Here is a 21,631-nt window from a genome sequence, read left to right as displayed (position 1 = left end):
ACAATTCCTTGAAGAAATGAGCCAATAACTTCTAAGTAATGGCTTGGAATTACTTCAGTTGTGTAAGAATGGAAGATTCTAAATGCCGATGAGTCACAATTGTAACAGAATCGGAATTCAGAGCGGAATCAGGAGAGGTTTAAACTCACAATGAAGGCTGATTCAGGAAAGCATTCTTGTGGAGTCTGTAGGCGGTGTAACTATTGAAAGAACCGGGTTCCATAGACACACCCTTGGTGCTAGCATACACCTTTTCAGTCATATTGAAGGCTTCCAGCATTCTGAATCCTGGGAAACCACATAGATGTCAGCACTCTACATACATACATAAGTGTACATACGCACTGATATAAACAAGCCTACCTGGCGATGTGAATCCATTTACATAGATCAATGGGCAGGCTGGGGGAAACAGGAATGGCATGAGCTTAATGTCTGAACACACAATTATAATCTAGAGCTGTTTTCAGTCACATGGAGAAAAGCCTCAAGTATGATTCTGAACTCACAGGATGTTGCCGTTTCACAAATGAACGTGACCAGATTGTCCTGAATGGTGGAGAAGGCATCAAAGTCGTCCACCACGAAGACGTGACGTTCGCTCGGTTTGCTCGCAATGTTTTGCAGCTCGACAAAGTCCACATCGGCCACGCCGACCACAAACACACTGTAACCTGCGACAACACATGCTCAATAAGGACATTTATCTTAAAGGGAACATATTGTATATAAATACTTGCCACATCATTACATAGTGCCATATTTTGCAATTGTATAGCATTTTGCAGCTAAAAAATGTTTCTTGCACCAAAAGCAGTCATCTTTTTATTTAACATAACCATTTTCCACCCTCTCTAGCTTTTATGCATACTACCTGTAAGACTTCTACTTGAAAATGACCTCTTGTTATGATAGAATAACCCAATGCATATCGGCGCAGTTCACATTGTCATTCATCAAGGTGGGTGGTACATACTGCTGTGACATCATAATCATTGAGATGTGAAGATCTTTAAGGTATGGGAGAGAGTCGTACCAGCATGCTGTAGTTTAGCAGCATTCTTCTGTACATCATCTTGAGAACGTCCATCTGTTACAGCAACAACGACTTTCGGCACGTTTCTCCTCATTCCACTTTCTACAGTGAAGACCTTCTCATACACATGCTTCAGAGCAACACCTGGACAACAAGCAGTCGTTGAAATCAGAGTGTGAGTGTTAAAAGTGGGAAAAGGTCCACCAATTCCAACCCACATACCTCAATCTAAAAGTTCTTCAGTGGTTCTTTGCTGCACTTAAAGTTCAGTTTCTTATCAAGAAATATTTCTGACTGTATGGTAAATGGTCTGCACTTAAATAGCGCCTTTTTAACCTTAGTGTTATTCACCCATTCTCACACACATTCACACCAATGACAGCAGAGCAGACATTCAAGGTGCTAGCCTGCCATTGGGAGCAACTTGGGGTTCAGTGTCTTACCCAAGGACACTTCGGCACGTGGAGTCATGTGGGCCGGGAATCGAACCACCAACCCTGCAATTAGTGGCCGTCCCGCTCTACCACCTGATCCACAGCCGTCCCAATTATGTATATGTTTCTTGAGTTACTAAATGGTACTTTGGAGGTATAAAAAGTTCTTGATGGTTCATGATAGGTTCTTCAGATAAGCATATTGTGATCTGAAGAGGATTTAAAAGCACCAGAGAATAATATATATATATTTTCTTTTTTGTGGAACTTAATACTGTATGAATAAACTTTAAAAAAACGAAACTAATATAATAATCTTTCAAGACTATGAGACTTCAGCAGTCACTGCCAATGTTTCCACATTGCCCAAAATTGAACTCTGCTTCATTCAGTGTCAAAAAAGGAAGGAAAAGGAAAACACTACAGTACAGGTGATGGAGGACAGGGACATTCGTTTTTAAGGAAAGTGTTACGAACAATTCATTAATGTCTGAGTGATACCTGTCTTAGTGTTTCCTCCCCGGTAGCGAATGAGTTTGAGAGCAGAAAGCAGCGTGCCCTTGTCGTTATATGCATTAAGTTTGAACTCCGTCTTTGCATCATCGCTGTACTGCACGAACGAAACCTTGAAGGAAACATTGAAAGGAATATCAAACATAGTATAAATGTAAAATGATGGAATATATCTAACACAAAGATGATTCGATTATTGTCTATTTCTAAAATTGATCGTTTCAATTGTAAAATCAGTTTAAAGCACATTCAATATGAATGAAGCAATTTGCTATGTAGCATGGCAACCGTAAACAGACAAGGTTAATTAACTATATTTCTATTAACTATATTGTTTATTCTTATTATTGATAAATGGAAACCTTTTATGAAACATGTGTGTATTTTTATCATATTGCTGTTGCTGCGGTATTATCTTTCCAAGAACTTTCCAGGGGTGCGTTTTCCCGTACAACTACGTCACTCAAAGTGTAACCACCACAGTACGATGCATCGTTGTAGAAATTAACTAGCTAGTCACGACTGCTTCCCGAAACCGTAGTAACTATGTCGCACATCCATCATTAGAAACATGTTGGTTGAGCTGTTCTTCATTACGTTACTCAGGGGATGGAGTAATAACTTCCGCAGACATTCAAATATAAGAGATCATTTGGACATACACCACAAATCCGTTTAATGCAAGAAAGCTTCTGAAGACACAAAAGCGGCATGCACTTTGTAATGTGACAGATGCATTGCACTGCAATAGATGGCTTTCCCTCTATCTTATACTTTGGTGTTCCCCTGACACACATGTGCATATGCTCAAGCGCACTCTCGAAAAACATTTGAATGAAACTGTCTGTGATAAAGCGCTTTCTCTTTGTAGCCTTTAATCATTAAAAAGGCTTGTGTTAGCATGACGATTCCAATCAGTGACCGATCAGTCAAACGATGTCCAAACAGTAACTAACAAGGAACTATGCTTCTATCTGTGACGCTCTTGTTCTACCCGCTCCGTACGGGACTCCAGCGTGGGAGGCAGGTGCTCTAACAAGGAGGCTAAAGGCTACAGCCCCTAGCGTCAATCGCTAGTGCACCTCTTGAGGTCAGGAGAGTGAGGTTTACACATTGCACAGCTATCTACCAGCTGGCTCCCGTTACACTCACCCCCCTAAACCTCACTCCCATCCGGGTCACGGCACCAATGTGACGCTCTTGTTCTACCCGCTCCGTACGGGACTCGAACCTAGGTCTCCGGCGTGGGAGGCGGGTGCTCTAACAAGGAGGCTAAAGGCTATAACCCCTAGCGTCAGTCGCTAGTGCACCTCTTGAGGTCAGGAGAGTGAGGTTTACACATTGCACAGCTATCTACCAGCTGGCTCCCGTTACACTCACCCCCCTAAACCTCACTCCCATCCGGGTCACGGCACCAATGTGACGCTCTTGTTCTACCCGCTCCGTACGGGACTCGAACCTAGGTCTCCGGCGTGGGAGGCGGGTGCTCTAACAAGGAGGCTAAAGGCTATAACCCCTAGCGTCAGTCGCTAGTGCACCTCTTGAGGTCAGGAGAGTGAGGTTTATACATTGCACAGCTATCTACCAGCTGGCTCCCGTTACACTCACCCCCTAAACCTCACTCCCATCCGGGTCACGGCACCAATGTGACGCTCTTGTTCTACCCGTTCCGTACGGGACTCGAACCTAGGTCTCCGGCGTGGGAGGCGGGTGCTCTAACAAGGAGGCTAAAGGCTACAATATGGCTCCCGTTACATATCCACAGGCTTCTGAATGTTCGTCGGGACTACGGTTTCGGGGAAAACAAATTGTTGAACTATGTTGATAACGATGGAAATTGCAAAAAGCTGAGGAAAACTAAAAATATATATATATTCCTCAATAGAAATGACTTTTTCTTAGGCCTGGAAAACACTATTGTTTTATTTTTCCAAGACCGTTTTACCTGCATTCCTGATGGACCAATAACATCAAAGGTTCCGACAACGCTGAAGACAAAATTGACAACTTTGCTGAAACTGTCATCTCCAATACTCCACGAGCCATCAATCAGGAAAACCACATCTGCCTTTGCTCCTTTGCAAACTAAGACAGAAAAAATACAAATGAATTATGTGATGCAAACAAAAACTGCTTTTTGCCCCAGATCCTTCATTTCTAATTTAAATCTTACACAAGAGCAGAAAAAAAAGGTGAGGAAATCTCAATGACAAACAACCACAAGACTGAATTTCTTTTAAAAACTAGGAGGTTTAAGAAAGAATTAACATTAATGATCTATTGTTTTACTGAAAAGAAATGAAGACAAATGATGAAATAATCTTCCACATTTTCCTCTCCACAGTAACTTTATCAGCTTCTTAAAAAATGATTTGTTTAAGTATATAATCCTCGGTGGATTCGTTCACGTCTCTTAACACTGAGAGCTAGCGGACATCTCAGATTTGAATGGAAACGGTTGAGGACTGAAGCATTTGGCCAAACTACTTGTTGGGTTATCATGTAATGAATAAACACGATTGGAGTACAATCCAACATGAATTTAGGGATCCAATTCTGATGTTTTTTTTATTAATTGAAGATAAAAAGAACAGCTTATGGTTTCATTAGTGGAAGGAATTGTTTCCAAGGTATTAAAACTGATATTAATTTGACCAAAACATATTCCAAAGAGGCCAGATGTAGAACATGTCTGCTACGCTTGTATCTGAAAAAAGTAATATGCTGTGTCTGAATTCACTCCCTATTCCACATACAGTATAGCGCACTATATTGCATGCCAGCCAGTGTTGTCTGAATTCCTAGGGAGCCATTTAATTCTTCATATAGTCCACTATTTTTGACCCATAATGCACTTTAATTATAGTGTACAATGATATACGCTCGCCAATGGTATATTGCCTATAATCACTGCCTACTGTATAATATTAGTCTTTCACATGGTGCATCTGATAGGTCCACTGATATTGAATCTGTTAGCCAATCAACTTGCTTACTCACTCTTTATCTAACATTTAAATTGCCTTAGTTGTTTGCAGGTTAGCTGGTTTCACTGCAGCACGCTACAAGAGTTTTTTCTCTGAAACCCTCCTCCTCCCCAGCACCACAGGTCTATATCTGCTTCATGGGGATTGTATGTATGTCTAAGGGTGTGTTCACACTTGGCAGGTTTGGTTCAATTAAAATGAACTCTGGTGCGATTGCTCTGTTAGTGCGGTTCATTTGAACAAGTGTGAACGCTGTCATCCGAACCTTGGAGCGGACTAAACGAGCGGACCGAGACCGCCTGAATAGTGGGTCTCGGTCCGCTTCCATACTAACTCTGTTGCAGTACGATTGATATATGAATGCAACATGGACCAAAGACGTCTAAACGGACCAAAAACAGGAAGTAATTTGCCTAATACTGACCTCAAGCATTCCTGGTTCTTCTCATCATAGGAGCTATGTTGCCCATTACAGTTCAGGACAGCATGTCTTAATTTGTGTGTGCAACGGAGGAATTCCTGATGCTGTTTTGACTCCTTTACACATTTTATTAGCTCTTTGTTCTCAGCAGGTAGAAATAACACCATATATACATAAATAAACAAGACGAGCGCATTTTGCCCAGCAGCCAGTATTGTTTTGGATGATCGACAAGTTCCGTCAAAAAAAAATATACGCCGTAAAAGCTGTCCAATCAGGTTGTGACTTTTTCCCGAAGCCTTTGGTTTTGTATCGTTAGGGTCGGTGTTAAAAATGCCAATGTGAACGTTAAGCGAACCAGGACTAAACGTATAATTTTCTTTTTTGTCCAGACCAAAAGAACCGAACTACAAGTGTGAACTCACCCTAACTGTGCAGATCTAGTCCACCAAGACCAAACCTACCAACCTGTAATTTCCATTATAACACCTTAATTATGATTTAAGAGAAAGTTGTCTGAATTATGATTATAAAGACTGAAAATGCTTAATTATCAATTAACTTAAATGTCAAGTGTTTTAGCTTGTTCACTAGTAAGGCATTACTCTTTAAAAAGTGCTGCAATATGGTTTCTTGAGCACTGATTGTGGACACTTACCCGCCCAACCGGGTGGTATGGTGGGTGGTGGAGGGGGTGTGGGTGGTTTTGTTGGCACAGGTGTTGGTTTGACACCTAGAAAATCAAAAGAAAACAGAAAGAAAACACTTCAAATCATTGTTTCACATTCAACTGTTTGATGAAAATATGCTTATTTACAGTATTATTAAGTGCTGAACTCACGGGTGCGTTCTTTGGTACTGACTCCGGGTCCCTCTAGATTGGGCGTCTGGACGAACACAGTAGCATTGTAGAGGGAGTCTGGACTCAAGCCCTCGAAACAGTATTGACTCTGACCGGCCGTGATGGTGATCTCCTGCTGACCTTTAGCTGAGGCTGAAAGTACATTAAACAACAGTGATGGTATTAAATAATAGTACCATGATATTTTTTATATATACATGACATTGTAATGAATGAGTACCTTATTACATATTACTAAGTTATAATGTACTCCATTATATGATTAAAGAATCGAATGAGATTGCCATGCCATATGTCCAAAAACCATGTCTAAAATCATTGTAATCTTATGGTACTTTTTGGTACTTTTTTTAGTCATGTTATAACATAATGAGTCATTTCTCATTTACATTTAGTCATTTAGCAGACGTTTCTATCCAAAGCGATTTATAAATTACAAACATAACTCATAATTCATTTGGGTATTGCAACATAAAGAGTCACAGGTTCTGAAGGTTTTGAAGAGCGTGACTTACGATCCAGAGGGTACAGCTTGATTCGGTAAGACGTGGCGGCACGGTGAGGTGACCATTTAATGCAGAACCTGTCGTAGCCGACGTCAAATGACTCCAGATTGGTGACATTCAGGTACACTGAAAAGACAAGAGAGTAAAATAGACTCAGTGTGGGAATCATACTGCTTTAACGGATGAAAATACTGGCATACATTTAACAATGGATGAATAACTCATCTGAAAGCGTACATGTTGTTCCTTGTCCTATGAGGGCTTTGCTCACACCGCCATCATACTGGGCATACACCTGAACATCATACGTGGTGCCAGGCATCAGATTGTGTAGTGGATAGGTGGTGACATCACCAACAAACACCTCCAAAGACTCATCCTTGTCTAAAAATGTACAATAACATCAAAATAAGAATCAAGAATTCTGAGGAACTACTGCTGAATTCACTAATGCGGCATTCGCAACCCATTTGACTTGTTATGTGACGTATTTGAGAATGAAACAAGACATTCAATGAGAAAGAATAAGTCAGTTGTTGAGACGGAGCAAGTTACTATATTCTGATGAAACATTACGAAGACCTTAAAGAGTGTGCTGATGAATCGTACACAGTAATAACAGGAAAGGATATTATGATTTTGATTTCATGTTGACTTTACATTAAACATTTTAAACAGGACTATAAGCATGCAGTGATTTCATAGTATCGCAGTATTTACCTGTTGGCTGGTAGACCAGTTTGTAACCCATGACCGGAGATGGCGCCGGGTCCCAGGACACACGGAAGCGTGTGTACCACTCGTCCGAGACCCGCAGGTTCTGAGGGGCCAGCAGGCCAACTGAATACAAAAACCACATACAGTGTGTTAAACAATCATGTTACCATAACAACTGCAAACTATCACCATCATAGTAAAAGTGTATATGCTCTTAATATCAGTGTTCGTTTTATTAAGGTGTGCCACTTTTACACTCTTATAATGTAAAAAGATATTCCCTCAAAATCAGGGGATTCCATCTTAGTCTGGTTATTCCAACCAAAGTCTAATTTAGAATAATCATATTCTGATTTTTGGCCCAGTGTGTTCAAAATGTTCCATTACTGGAAAATTAAGCGCAATATAAATAAACTGGATAAAATTCCATACATGAAGAAATTACAATCTCTTTCATTGGAAGCATTGAGTAATCTGATTCATAATCAATATGGTTGCTTGGACAGTTATTACTTATTTACAGTAAAGCAACATATTTTTGTCTACTGCAGTATGTTTTCAACATATACTGGCGGCCAGAAGGTTGGAATAATGTACAGATTTTGCTGTTTTGGAAGGAAATTGATACTTTCATTCACCAATTGCATTCAACAAAGTATAGTCGGGACATTACCGATGTAAACAGCACCATCACTATTTGAAAAAAGTAATTTTTGAACAAATCTAGACAGCAGCCATCACTCCAACACCTTATCCTTGAGTAATCATGCTAAAATGCTAATTTGGTACTAGAAAATCACTTGCCATTATATCAAACACAGTTGAAAGCTATTTAGTTAAATGAAGGTTAACATTTTGTTTTTGAGTTGCCACAGTATGCAATAGACTAGCATGTTTTAAGCTCAATATTAAGCTCAAAAATGGAAAACAAATCTGTAGAAACTCGTCTGTCAATCATTGTTTTGAGGAATGATGGCTATAAAATGATTGAAATTGCCAAAAAAAAAAAATTTATACGAATGTGTACACTACAGTCTTCAAAGACAAAGCACAACTGGCTCTAACAAGGATAGAAAGAGATGTGGAAGACCAGATGTGCAACTAAACAAGAGGATAAGTACATCAGAGTCTCTAGTTTGAGAAATAGACGCCTCACATGTCCTCTGCTGACGGCTTCATTGAATTCTACCCGCGCAACACCAGTTTCATGTACAACAGTAAAGAGTAGAGCCTTATGGGAAGAATTGCTAAGAAAAAGCCACTTTTGTAACAGAAAAATATAAAGAAAAGGTTCGAGTGGGCAAAGAAACACAGACATTGGACAACAGATAATTGGAAAAGAGTGTTACGGATCTTAACCCCATTGAGCTTTTGTGGGATCAGCTAGACTGTAAGGTGTGTGAGAAGTGACCGACAAGACAGACACATCTATGGCAAGTGCTAAAGGAAGTATGGGGTGAAAGGTCACCTGAGTATCTGGACAAACTGACCGCTAGAATAACAAGCATCTGCAAAGCTGTAATTGCTGCACCCGGAGGATTTTTTGATGAGAACTCTTTGAATTAGTTTAAGAATTTCAAAAACAATAAATAAAATTGTAATAGTAATTTTTCACATTATTAATGTCCTGACTATGCATTGTGATCAGTTGAATGCCACTATGGTGAATAAAAGTACCAATTACTTTCCATAAGAGCAAAATTTGTACATTATTCCTAACTTTTGGCCGCCAGTTTAGTTATATAAAATGTGCCGTTTCCTAATTTTATAGGCTGTATTTAGCGTACATTGATCAGTTCAAATGCTGTTTAATGTAGTTAGCTACCTTTTGATAGTAGCTTTTGGTTTAGCTGTGACTACTTTTTTTGTAGTTTGACTTTAATTCTTTTTAATTATGAGAAGCTTGGTAAGCAGCTTCAAAGTGGCTTTTCTAGCACTTAGGCCAACATATAGACCAATCCTTTGGCAAAATGACACCTAAATCGCATTCGGAAGTGGCTGCAAAAAAAGTGTTGTGCTGCCCTGTTCGCTGTCAAAATCGCAATGTCAAAAACCAAGGACTTCCCTTTTATCAGATTTCGTTATCAGAGGTGACTAGACTGAGGAGATCATTTCCAACTCAGGGGTTTGCAGCAAAGCTTTTATTACAGGTATGTTATTAACTTATATCATTATAATAATTGTATAGCTAAGAACATTTCTGCATTTATGATGGATTTGTGTCATACTTTCACTAATCGATTACAATAATTAGATGTCTTACTAGCAATAGTGTACCCAAATCCAGCTCGCTTTGAGCCTAAAGGCACATTTGATCATATATTATCTTTTAAATGCATATTTAAAGGAGCTGGCTAGCACCAGCTGTCTATCTGTCAAGTCTAACTCAATAGTCTACCGGCTTTCTGCTACCACTTCCGGCATATGCGCTGCACCGTTTGTAAACAATGGGATCTGTCTATACAGTACAACAGTTTTCCAACAGTGTCCAAACAGCAATAACACACTCCTGTTTTCCTAAAACCCTTAAAAACTCTATAGCTGACAAGAACAAGATACTGTATGTAAGATGGCTATTGTTAGTTGTCTTTGTGTAGCAATATCCCAGAGAATGTGACCAAAGATGAGTAATCTATGCAGAGTGTGTTTTAAAAGTGTGCTCTGTTTGACTCACGTGTCCTTGCGTTTCCGTTCAGGGATCCACCAGGTCCTTCAGCATAAATCGCCATTACTGTGATGTTGTACGGCGTGTCAGGAAGCAGGTTTTGAAGGATAGCATTATTTCTGTTGCCAGGAACAGCACTCTGCAGAAAAAAATACAATTAAATATATTTATATTCACCAATCGGAGAAGCGCGGCCAACAAAGCTCGCGAAATGAGCCCAGGAGGCCGCCTACTCCCATGATGCACTGTGAATGACGTAACCAAGTTGGACTCTGGTTGGTTTTGTTCATGGCTTAGAACAATTTTATGGAGGATTTCATGGAAAGCCTATGCAAAACATAAATTGGGAAAAATAATTCCGTAACCAACACGGCTTAAAAAGTGGGTGGGCCCTGTTGAGCTCTATTGAGATTTCATTAATCATTTGCATGTCCGTCCAGCCCACTGATTAATGATCACATATAGGATGCATGTTCAGCTCTTTCAGTTCAAGCAGGAAGGTGTTAGATCATTGTTAATATCTTGCAATTACATTTTTCAGCAATAGTGTTTTAATGAAAACTAACGTGAAAATTTTGATGATCGTGTCTGGTCACATGTGCATGTAAAATGGCTAGACATAGCATTTTAGCTTAGCGTAAAGCTAACAATATACACCAGGTTTATTTCTATTTCTTCTGCTCCAAACTTACTTCAAACGTACTTCTCTGTCTGCTCGTATGAATGTAACACATCATTAGAAAGTGTTTCACCGCTCTTCAAATGCACTTTGGATCACATTATTTATTTGTATAAATGTTTTCCATCTTAAAGGACTAAATATTAAATGAAACAAATGACAATAAAATGCAACGTAATCTCTTCAGTAATCAAACTACTTTTTGAATGTAACCGTATTCTAATTACCAATGATTTAAACTGTTACTGTAGTGGAATACAGTTACTTATATTTAGCATTTTATATACGTAATCCCGTTACATGGTTTCCGTTACTCCCCAACCCTGATCGTCATGATGTATCTTTTTTATCTATTAATTTTCATTAACATTTTCGACAGTAATTACTTTGCTGAGATTAACACAGCCCCTGAACTCAATAAAACAAAGGAAGAGTCAATTGTCATCTACTCACAAATTCTGTGATGGGATCCCCCGTCAATGGAGCATACGCAATCCTATATTGTTGAACAGGACCCTCTGCGTGATCCCAGCCGATGCTGATCGTGTTCGTGGTGGTTTCGAAGACTCGCAAGTTTCTGGGTCCAGCTCGCGGTACTGCAACAGACAACTGGATTATAACATTTTCTAAAGAACAAAAGTGATGCATGCCCAAGCAAAACTCACCAATAAAATACCAGGGTGTTGTTGGTGATTGCCAGTTTGTTGCTATTTGGTTGCTAAGGTGTTCTGGGTGGTTGGCCCAAGTCAAGATGGCCAAAACTGACCCAATCCCATTTTCCTATTCTAGTAGGCCGATAACTGGATTGACCGATATATTTTTTTTGTGTTTAATCGGTCAATCGATAATTATTTCAGTATTAAATGCCTAGCACAAACAGTGTAGTATGAGTTACTTGACAAAGTTTTAAAACATAAGGTTTGGCGGTTGTTCAAATCCCTAACATTTACATTTATGCATTTGGCAGACGCTTTTATCCAAAGCAATTATGCATATATTATAGTGACAATCCCCCGGAGCAACCTGGAGTTACGTGCCCACAATGGTGGTGGCTGTGGGGATCAAACCAGCAACCTTCTGCTTACCAGTTCTGTGCTTTAGCCCACTACACCACCACCACATCCCTTACTCTAAGTGTGAGAATTAGTAATAGTAATGCTTGCCTTAGTCAGCACCATTAAATAACCCAACAGATTTCCACCAGTGCAATGTCACATGTTTTGTTTGCCATCATTAGCGCAATGCCATTGTTTACACCCAGAGTGAAATTAGTATTTTTGAAAGATTAGCTCACGTGTTTTTCCTTTCCCATCAATTCCCGGGCCTTGTCCGTCTGCATACATGGCCATTACGCTCACTGAGTACGGAGTATCCGGGATGAGTTGATCCAGGAAAGCATTGTTGACATTTCCTGGAACGAGAACCTGTGGGGAGACGACCTTCGTTTAGATAACATACAGACGAGCATGTCCACGAACATCCACTGTATAACAGTCTGGTGCAGACGTTACGAATCTGGCAACGGAAATATACATAATGACCTCAGCGTTAAGCCCCTGTTTAGATTACCAGAGCGAGATCACATTTCCAAACAGATATGTAATGCAAACAGATGTTAAATGCTACAGCGTAATTGCCCTGGGGGGTCTGCTGGACTCGAAAAGAGAGCGTTCTGGGTGAGTAGAGTCTGTATAGTGCGACAGGGGAACCCCATCAGCTACCTGTCAACACCCTGCAGGATTATGACCCCATTTGCTCATTTGTTTTTCATTTGTAGGTCATAACATCATCGGGATAGTGGGCGCATTCTTTCCGTACACCAGCCTTTATGATAGAATAAGTTCAAACTGACGGGTTTGACAAATATGGGTCAACAAGTAAGATTTGAACATCTCTCTTCTGTGTCCCAACTTGCTGTGTTTAGTCAGGTTAGTCATGAACATTTCTCCCACCACGACCAATCAGAAGGCTGCTTCTCTCTATGGCAAACATGATGAATAATCACCTGAGGACAAAACGTGGTGCTAAACATTTACCTGTCACTCAAAACACTTTGCCTAAAATGAATACTCTTCTGTCAACATTTAGGCTACTCACAATCATGTAGTTTCAAACTTGTACGACTTTATTTCTGAAGTGGAACACAAAAAGGGAATGTTTACATGGCACTTTTCCTTACAATGAAAGAATTTAGAACTCCAAAAATGTCCATACTACTTTGGCGCTATATTTCAAGCCCTCCGAAGCCATATAATAGCTTTGTGCGAGAAACAGGCTGAAATTGAAGTCGTTCTTCCGCTGAAAATCTTTGTCACGGCACTGAAATCTTGTATACTCAAATATGCAGCGAGCAGTGTTGGGTAAGGTACTAAAAAAAGTAATCCAACCAAATTGTAATAAAAAAAGAAAGTCGGAACAAGTTCGGAAAAAATAGTAAATTATGACAGAATGTTAATATTTGGGTAATCTTTTTATTTTAAGTGATTAAAAACTATTGGCAAAGGCGTGTGTGTGTGTGTGTGTGTGTGTGTGTGTGTGTGTGTGTGTGTGTGTGTGTGTGTGTGTGTGTGTGTGTGTGTGTGTGTGTGTGTGCATGGAAGACACCCACCGATTCCTGAGGCCGGATGCCACTCAGCGGGGCATAGACGACCTTGTACTGCTGCACCAGACCCGTGGCGGGCTCCCAGCGCACATTAAGGCTGTTGGGAGTCGGGTTGTAGACCACAATGTTTCTGGGAGGGAAACGTGGAACTGCAAGAGAGAGAAAGAATGCTGAAAGAGAAGCCACTAAACTGCACAGTGAGAACAAGGAATTTACAGAACTGCAGAGGAAGGAGAACAGCTCTGTGTTTAAACAGGAGGAAGCTCAGTAAAGTTCAGGAATGAATGCTGAGGCAAGCAAACAACAGAGAGCAGACGGTTTTATGGTGAGAAAGTGCCAAAAATGACAGACAGGTAGTGGGGGCATTTATGGTTAATGCTAAAACTGCTGGGGGGACCTGGCTAGCTCAGCGAGTAAAGACACTGACTACCACCCCTGGATTCGCGAGTGACTCCAGCCAGGTCACCTAAGCAACCAAATTGGCACATGGGGTAAATTGCTCATGGTCGCTATAATGTAGTTCGCTCTCAGTGGGGCACGTGGTGAGTTGTGCGTGGATGCCGCGGAGAATAGCGCATGTGTCCATGGTAACGCGCTCAACAAACCACGTGATAAGATGCGCAGATGGACGGTCTCAGATGCAGAGGCAACTGAGATTCGTCCTCCACCACCCGGATTGAGTCACTACGCCACCACGAGGACTTCGAGTGCATTGGGAAATTGCCAAATTTCGGCTGATTAATAGGCCTGCCTGATATATTGGTCCATCACAAGTATCATTATTAAAAACTTCATATGCGAAGGCAAATACACTCACCGACCACTTCATTAGGATCACCTGTAGATCTACTTATTCATGTGATTATCTAATCAGCCAATCGTGTGGCAGCAGTGCAATTCATGAAATCATGCAGATATGGGTCAGGAGATTTAAGATTTAAGTTAAGACTAGTTAAATAGAACAGATAAAGATCCTAAGAGAAATCAGCATGTTTACTAATAGATAAGATTGGATTCTAGAGTAAGGGCCCGTTCACACCAAAACGGGTCTTGCATCTGTCTGCGCTGTTTTTCATTTGTTTGCTTTTTCAATGTAAAAATGCGCTAGATGGATGTTTTAGACGGTTACGGCGCATCTCGCCATTTTTTAACAGCGTCTTGTGCTGGAGTAAGTTAATAATAATTTTTTAAGACACCTGAATTCTGTACTATTCATTGCGTTGCGTTGCGTCGTGTCTAGCTAGCTATTTTTATTTTTTTGCATCCAGTCTGAGTGGCCGCTTAGGATGTTCCTGTAATACAGCTCCTGCTATTTTTTAGTTAAGCATGCGTCCAACGCTTCTAGGCAGGAATGCTTTCATTAACCGTAACCAAAGTTCTCAGTTCTATCAATAAGGAATTGCCAAGGACAACTTACGAGTCTTTCCTTTCTCAGATTGACGGAGTCCATCTCCCTCTGGATAAACAGGCACCACAGTCACAGTATAGACCGTGTCTGACAGAAGGTTCCTCAGGACAGTGTTGGTTGTTCCTCCAGAGACTTGCTCCTGTTGATTTAGAAAGTTAAACAGAAGGTTATAGAAGATCAGTGGCACGTGGAAAGACAGCTGAGGCTCTTCAATGGAGCATCTTTTACCATGTCTTCAGCACCACCAGACGCGGGCACGTAGAAGATTCTATACTGCCGGACGTTACCCTCAGCTGGCTCCCAGCGCACCTTCAACGAGCTGGTTGTGGGATCGGTGACCTGCAGGTTCTTCACTCCACCCAGAGGCTCTGGGAATGGTGAGAATTGTAATTCATCATTAGACACAGTTGGCCGCAGTAAACCTAATTTCCCATATCTGTTGTTGTCAACGTCAAAGGCCATGTGTCCAATCAAACTCTATATATTTGCATAAGTTCATCTGCAACTTGTATCTTTGCCTCAGTCCCCATTCACTTTATTTCCATACAATTAAAGTGAATGGTGACTGAGACTTTCCTCCTGAGCTCTTTCTCCTTTTATGATCCATGGGATAAAGAAAGTCACATGGGTTTTGAACACCATCAGGCTAAATTATGACAAAATTAGATGTTTTTGGTAAACTATCCCTTTAAATGTGACATTGCTGTTACCTACTTGTTTTTCCGTTGTCGGACTGTTTCTTTCCTTCGTCGTCAGGGTAAACTGGCACTACGGTAACTCTGTACTCCATGTCTGGCTGCAGGTTCCTTAGAATAGTATTGGTCGACATCCCAGACACTTGAGTCTATAGGACACATGTTTACAAATGCATGTTAATTGGCAACCAAAATGATCAAGGTGAGACAAATGGTGACTGTCCATTACCGTGCTGGAAGCACCTCCGGCAACAGGCACATAGATGATGTTGTATTGACGGACATCTCCATCGGCCGGGTCCCATCGCACCCTCAAAGAGTTCACAGTTGGGTCCGTCACCTGTAGGTTCTTCACACTTCCCAAAGGTTCTGCGTTAAACAACATAGACGTGGTGAAGCTTCACAAGCCATGAACCAGGATTGCCCCTAGAGACATATGGGTTCTCCATTCCAAAAGTAACTCACTTGTCTTTCCGTTGTCAGACTGACGTTTTCCTTCTACATCGTTTTCATACATAGGCAACAATGTGACCTTGTACACCGTGTTGGCGTTAAGATTACGCAGGATGGTGCTTGTCGTGCCACCGGAAACTACTTCCTATTTATCACAAAACAAAAGATGTGTGTCATAATTGGGAAGGTCTTACAAATAAACCATCACATCAGGGAATCTGTGCTTAAAAATGTAAATTCTATAATCATTTACTCACCCTAGGAGATCAGGTGCGAGTTTGAGTTTTGAGTTTGGTAAAGTTATACACTCAACTAACTGAATCACAGCTATGAAATCCACCTGTAAGGAAGTATTAGCTGGCTAGCAGCTACCTAGCCTTGCTATCATGGTAACCAGTAATGAGGCTAGGTAGTCGCTAGCTAGCTAATATGATTTCTTTTGTATCGAACAAAACAGCACTGACAATGCAATACAGCTATCGACTGAACAAAACAGCAACTCCGACATCAACACTATTGCTGTTTATTCATGTACTATTTCGATTTTTCATGATCCATTTCACTGTCATATCTGCTATTTTTTTGACACAGGCAAAAAAAGTCTTCTGTGGACGTAATGACTTTTAAGCTACAGCAGTTACGTTATGTCTGAGTTACGTAGCTGACACGGATTGAGCCACAACCAGGAAGAACATTGTCAGAAACGTAAAAATTAATGACCATGACGAGTCAAACTTTCACTGAAGACGATGAAATTGTGGCGAAGAGGTCACAAACCTTATGGAGTATACTTCTTGAACTTCAAATTAAAAGTAGCTTACCATGTAGAGTTTACTTGTAAACAAATTATGTTTACATTTATTCTTGAGGTCTAACAAACTTGTGGAATTGCATTTCCGTCCCCATCAATGGTATGAAATTGTGATATATCGAGATAAATATAATTTACATTTACATTTATTCATTTGGCAGACGCTTTTATCCGAAGCGAATCATCTTAAGGAGACATTTGTACGAAAAGTGCCATACTACAAAGTTACACTAGCATCAGAATAGTATTCAAAACAGATTTAAGTGCAACAAGAATGTTTTTTATTTTTATTTTTTTTGTGACTGGTTAAGTGCTCATGGAAAAGACATGTTTTTAGCCATTTTTTGAAGACAGAGAGTGAGTCAGCTTCACGGATTGAGTTGGGAAGGTCATTCCACCAACGTGGTATGATGAAACTGAGAGTCCGGGAAAGTGTTTTGGTGTCTCTTTGTTTTGGTACAACAAGGCAACATTCCTTAGCCGACCGCAGGCTTCTGGCAGGAGTGTAGCTCTGCATAAATGTTTTTAGGTATGCTGGAGCAGACCCAGTGACTGTTCTGTATGCCAGCATCAGAGCCGTGAATTTAATGCGTGCATCAACCGGCAGCCAGTGGAGAGAGACAAAAAGTGGTGTAACATGTGCTCTCTTTGGTTCATTAAAGAAGAAATAGTATCAAACGATATGAACATTTATTTTTTTGGATAATATTTTTGGCCATTTCGTCCAGTCCTAGTGGATAGTGATCAGGGTCAGAGATTAATGGGTTCATGAAGCAAAAATGCCACTGAAAGTGAAAAAAAGTGCCCCTAAATTTCTAAATTTAGGGGCAAAAAATGCATCCATAATAAATTCCCAAAGGATTTTTTCTAAGCCTAATACATATAAAAAATATGATTTGATTTCAATTTAAAGGTAACAACCCTGATTAATTCATTTGGAATTGTAAATTAAAGCATTTTACGTAAAAGACACACAGTGTGTGCTTTTTTTGGTAAAAAAATTGCACTCATAAAGGTAAAAAAATGCCTTTAAAATTCAGGGGCAAACAACCTACAAAAAACTTGTTCACACTTTACTGCTAAAAACAACGCAAGTTCTCAATGAACGCCCTATGGACGTCAAGTTTTATACTGGAAAAACTACTCAAATGTTGGGTCGTACGCCTTCAGAAGACTTGGAATACGATGCATGATTTGCATGGCCATCTTTTATCATCATTTTGTGTCATTTCTGAAGCTTGAAATTGTATCACTCTCCACTGCCAGTGTATTGAAAAGACAAACCGGGATATTTATTACAATTTCTCCTTTTGTGTTCCACAGAAGAAAGTCATACAACGACATGAGGATGAGTAAATGATGAAAGAATGTTCTCCCAAATTTGGAATGGCCAATTTCCAATGCGCTCCAAGTCCTCATGGTGGTGTAGTGATTCACCTCAATCCAGGTGGCGGAGGACGAATCTCAGTTGCCTCCACGTCTGAGACCGCCAATCCGTGCATCTTATCATGTGGCTTGTTGAGTGCGTTACCGCGGAGACCTAGTGCGTGTGGAGGCTCACGCTATTCCCCGCGGCATCCACGCGCAACTCACCACGTGCACCACCGAGATCGAGAACCACATTATAGCGACCATGAGGAGGTTACCCCATGTGACACTACCCTCCCTAGCAACCGGTCCAATTGGTTGCTTAGGAAGCCTGACTGGAGTCTCTCAGCACGCCCTGGATTCGAACACGCGACTCCAGGGGTGGTAGTCAGCGTTTTTACTTGCTGAGCCACACAGGCACCCAGAATATTCATTTTTGAGTGAACAGGATAGTTCAGATTTAATAACAATTTAAGCATTATTATACTGACATAATCCTACATCAACAGGTTGAAAGTTTACTCCACCATTTGTTACAAAAGCTATTATTTTTATACTGTTATTACAATGATTGAAGCAGCAACAGCAACATTCACTGTTCATCATTAAAACGATTTAAGGTAATGTAATCAAGTCTTACCATCTTTTCATCATCTCCAGGCTGTGGGACGTAGAAAACCTTGTAATTTCGGGGGTTTCCATCAGCATGCTCCCATCGAACAGAGAGGGTGCTGCTGGTGGGATCGGTGACCTGAAGGTTGCGAACTCCACCCAATGGTCCTGATAGCAGGGATACATAAAAATCAATATCGAAGTCATTTTATGGTGGAAAACATTGGCTTAAACAATAGACAGACTTTTCAATCTGTGGCCAATTTCACCATGCAACACTAAACTCACTTGTTTTGCCATTCTCTGAAAGAGGTTTGCCCTCCATCTCAGCATAGACCGGCACCACGGTCACAGTGTAAGTCGTGTCGGGCTCTAAGTTCTTCAGAACAGTAGAGGTTGTGGTTCCAGACACTTGATCCTATTCAGGAAAAATTGAGCCATTGAAAAAAGTCAGCACAGTTTTAATTTAAAACATAGTACACTTTCCGACCTGACTCTAGAATGGAAACATAAGAAATTGCCTCATTCATGAAACTCGTGCAAAACAGATCTCTTTGTAAATTATTTGTAAAACCATTCATATGTAAATTGTCACATTCAACTGAATGCAACAATTAACGCACAAATGGATTCACGAACCAGACATGTGTTCTGCTCATGTTTCATGAAAGAGGCCCATTGTTTGTAGGGTTTGCAAATGCTCTGCAGGTGTCAATTGTATAATGAGGCATAATTTAGCGAGAGTTACATTTATGAGTATCATTTGTACCCTAATTTCAGATAATAAAATGTTTATTTACAAGCAACCTGGTTTCAGAAACACGTTACAATACATGCATTTTTTCGAAATTATTCTTATGTGGCTTGTTGTATCAATTGTGGCAGTTTCCTGCTAAAATGAACACTGTAGGTGCTACAACAACAACAACAATACATTTTATTCACTTCTACACAAATCACCAGTAAAACGGCAGATTATCAGTTCATAAACACTTACTTTTCACCCTGTCCCTCACACAATGCTATCTCAACACATCTAAACACTTTTACTACAGCGCATTACTTATTTTCTATCGGGAAGACACGCAGGCTTGAGTGAAGTTTGAGATGCCATTTATTTGATAGATGTAGAACAGAAAGTAATGTCTCTCTCTTTGGCGTAGGCCCCGTCCGGCAGTCCGAGGGAGTTGTACCTGGAACTGTCATGTCCTGCCGGAGATAGGAGGCAGGGGCGAGGAGCCTACCCCCCTGCGGGACAGGGCTCAACTGGTGGTGGTGGGAAGGTGGAGATTGCAGTGTTAGCACACCGAAACAGCAATGTGATAGATTGTGAGCGGACTTATAAAGCATTGGCTTACGTGCGATTGGCTAGGATTTACCCAGCTAATGATGTGATGATGTACACCTGCTGGTCTTCCCGCTAGAACTACGCTCCACTTCCATTTAACGTTTGCGCTACATAACCAACTACATTTACAAGCTTGTTCGAGAGAAAACAAATTGCAAGGTAGCTCAACTGATAGAGCGTTGCGTTTACACATGAGCCGAAAGTCATCACAAAATGACGTGGTTGTGTTTTTCATCTCACATTTGCTATTTATGACACTATCGGTTAGTTTTAGGTTTAAGGTTCAGGGTACGGAGGTCGGTTTTGTTGAGTTAAAGCTCATTAGAGCATTATGGTTAAAAACGTCATCTGTTTGGGAGAACATTTAACTCGCTTTTAGCGCCACACAATGGACAAATTACCACGGAACTGCGGCGAAAATACGTAGAACGAACCGCGTAATATTTTCAAAACTGTTTTCACAGTCACGTCGGTTTTATGAGATCAGGAACATTTTCCTAACCACAATTAGCGATATTAACACAATTAGGATTTGAAGGCCAACTACTGCATGAGAATTTAGCTTCTGTAGAGCTCATCCATATTAAAATCTTCAGTGAATATTTTTAGTCTAAATTCACTTACAAGTCTATGGGGAAAGCTTAGAACAGTTGCCCCATAGGCTTCCATTGTAAGTGCATTTTTGTACACACGTTTGTTTGTTTGTTCTTTCAAACTGAGGTATGAGTTGAAATTATTTTCTGGCCATAATCTTTTTTCTCCCCTTTTCTCCCCAATTTGGAATGCCCAATTCCCAATGCATCTATGTCCTCGTGGTGGCATATTGACGCGTCTCAATCCGGGTGGCGGAGGATGAATCTCAGTTGCCTCCGCATCTAAGACTGTCAATCTGCACATCTTATCACGTGGCTTGTTGAGTGCATTACCGTGGAGACCTAGCACGTGTGGAGGCTCGCGCTATTCTCCGCGGCATCCTTGCGCAACTCGCCACGTGCCCCACTCTAACAAATGCTCTTTTAAGTTGCTCTGTTGCGGTCACATTTATTTAATTTATCAGTTGAGGTCTTCTCACCACTTCTTGATCTTGACCACCAGCAGGAACATAGATGACAATATATTCCCGCACAGTGCCTTCTGCCGGCTCCCAGCGGACGTTCAGTGTGCTGACAGTCGGATCTGTCACCAGCAGGTTCCTCACGCCACCCAAAGGTTCTGAGGAGACAACAGCAGAGTTAAATCATCATTCAGGAATTTTCTGCCAATATACGGCAAGGTATTACATCTGTATGTTTACATCACATATAAAAAGATTCTTCTGATAATTGTATATTACATTTACATTACATTTACATTTATGCATTTGGCAGACGCTTTTATCCAAAGCGACTTACAGTGCACTTATTACAGGGACAATCCCCCCGGAGCAACCTGGAGTTAAGTGCCTTGCTCAAGGACATAATGGTGGTGGCTGTGGGGATCGAACCAGCGACCTTCTGATTAACAGTTATGTGTTT

At 40.7% G+C, this 21,631-nt stretch overlaps 1 protein-coding gene across 5 annotated transcripts in view; it reads right to left on the bottom strand.

Annotated features, from left to right (window-relative positions):
* Window positions 1–21,631, bottom strand: part of LOC127621744 (collagen alpha-1(XII) chain-like) — a 122,658-nt gene that overhangs the window by 32,053 nt on the left and 68,974 nt on the right. For all 5 annotated transcript variants that reach the window (XM_052095459.1, XM_052095455.1, XM_052095457.1 and 2 more), the window contains 23 exons: window positions 21,190–21,329; window positions 19,058–19,187; window positions 18,798–18,937; window positions 15,991–16,123; window positions 15,755–15,894; window positions 15,545–15,674; window positions 15,059–15,198; window positions 14,840–14,969; window positions 13,429–13,571; window positions 12,115–12,244; window positions 11,274–11,416; window positions 10,151–10,280; window positions 7,480–7,599; window positions 6,997–7,143; window positions 6,769–6,885; window positions 6,233–6,385; window positions 6,050–6,124; window positions 3,929–4,068; window positions 1,972–2,095; window positions 1,037–1,180; window positions 510–674; window positions 364–402; window positions 150–288 (listed from right to left, as the gene is read on the bottom strand). In XM_052095459.1, coding sequence (XP_051951419.1) covers window positions 150–288; window positions 364–402; window positions 510–674; window positions 1,037–1,180; window positions 1,972–2,095; window positions 3,929–4,068; window positions 6,050–6,124; window positions 6,233–6,385; window positions 6,769–6,885; window positions 6,997–7,143; window positions 7,480–7,599; window positions 10,151–10,280; window positions 11,274–11,416; window positions 12,115–12,244; window positions 13,429–13,571; window positions 14,840–14,969; window positions 15,059–15,198; window positions 15,545–15,674; window positions 15,755–15,894; window positions 15,991–16,123; window positions 18,798–18,937; window positions 19,058–19,187; window positions 21,190–21,329 — 2,992 coding nt within the window. The remainder of the gene's footprint in view (window positions 1–149; window positions 289–363; window positions 403–509; window positions 675–1,036; window positions 1,181–1,971; window positions 2,096–3,928; window positions 4,069–6,049; window positions 6,125–6,232; window positions 6,386–6,768; window positions 6,886–6,996; window positions 7,144–7,479; window positions 7,600–10,150; window positions 10,281–11,273; window positions 11,417–12,114; window positions 12,245–13,428; window positions 13,572–14,839; window positions 14,970–15,058; window positions 15,199–15,544; window positions 15,675–15,754; window positions 15,895–15,990; window positions 16,124–18,797; window positions 18,938–19,057; window positions 19,188–21,189; window positions 21,330–21,631) is intronic.

This window comes from Xyrauchen texanus, chromosome 28 (genome assembly GCF_025860055.1).
Source record: "Xyrauchen texanus isolate HMW12.3.18 chromosome 28, RBS_HiC_50CHRs, whole genome shotgun sequence".
Classification (NCBI taxonomy): domain Eukaryota; kingdom Metazoa; phylum Chordata; class Actinopteri; order Cypriniformes; family Catostomidae; genus Xyrauchen; species Xyrauchen texanus.
This window is presented reverse-complemented; position numbering and strand designations above follow the sequence as displayed.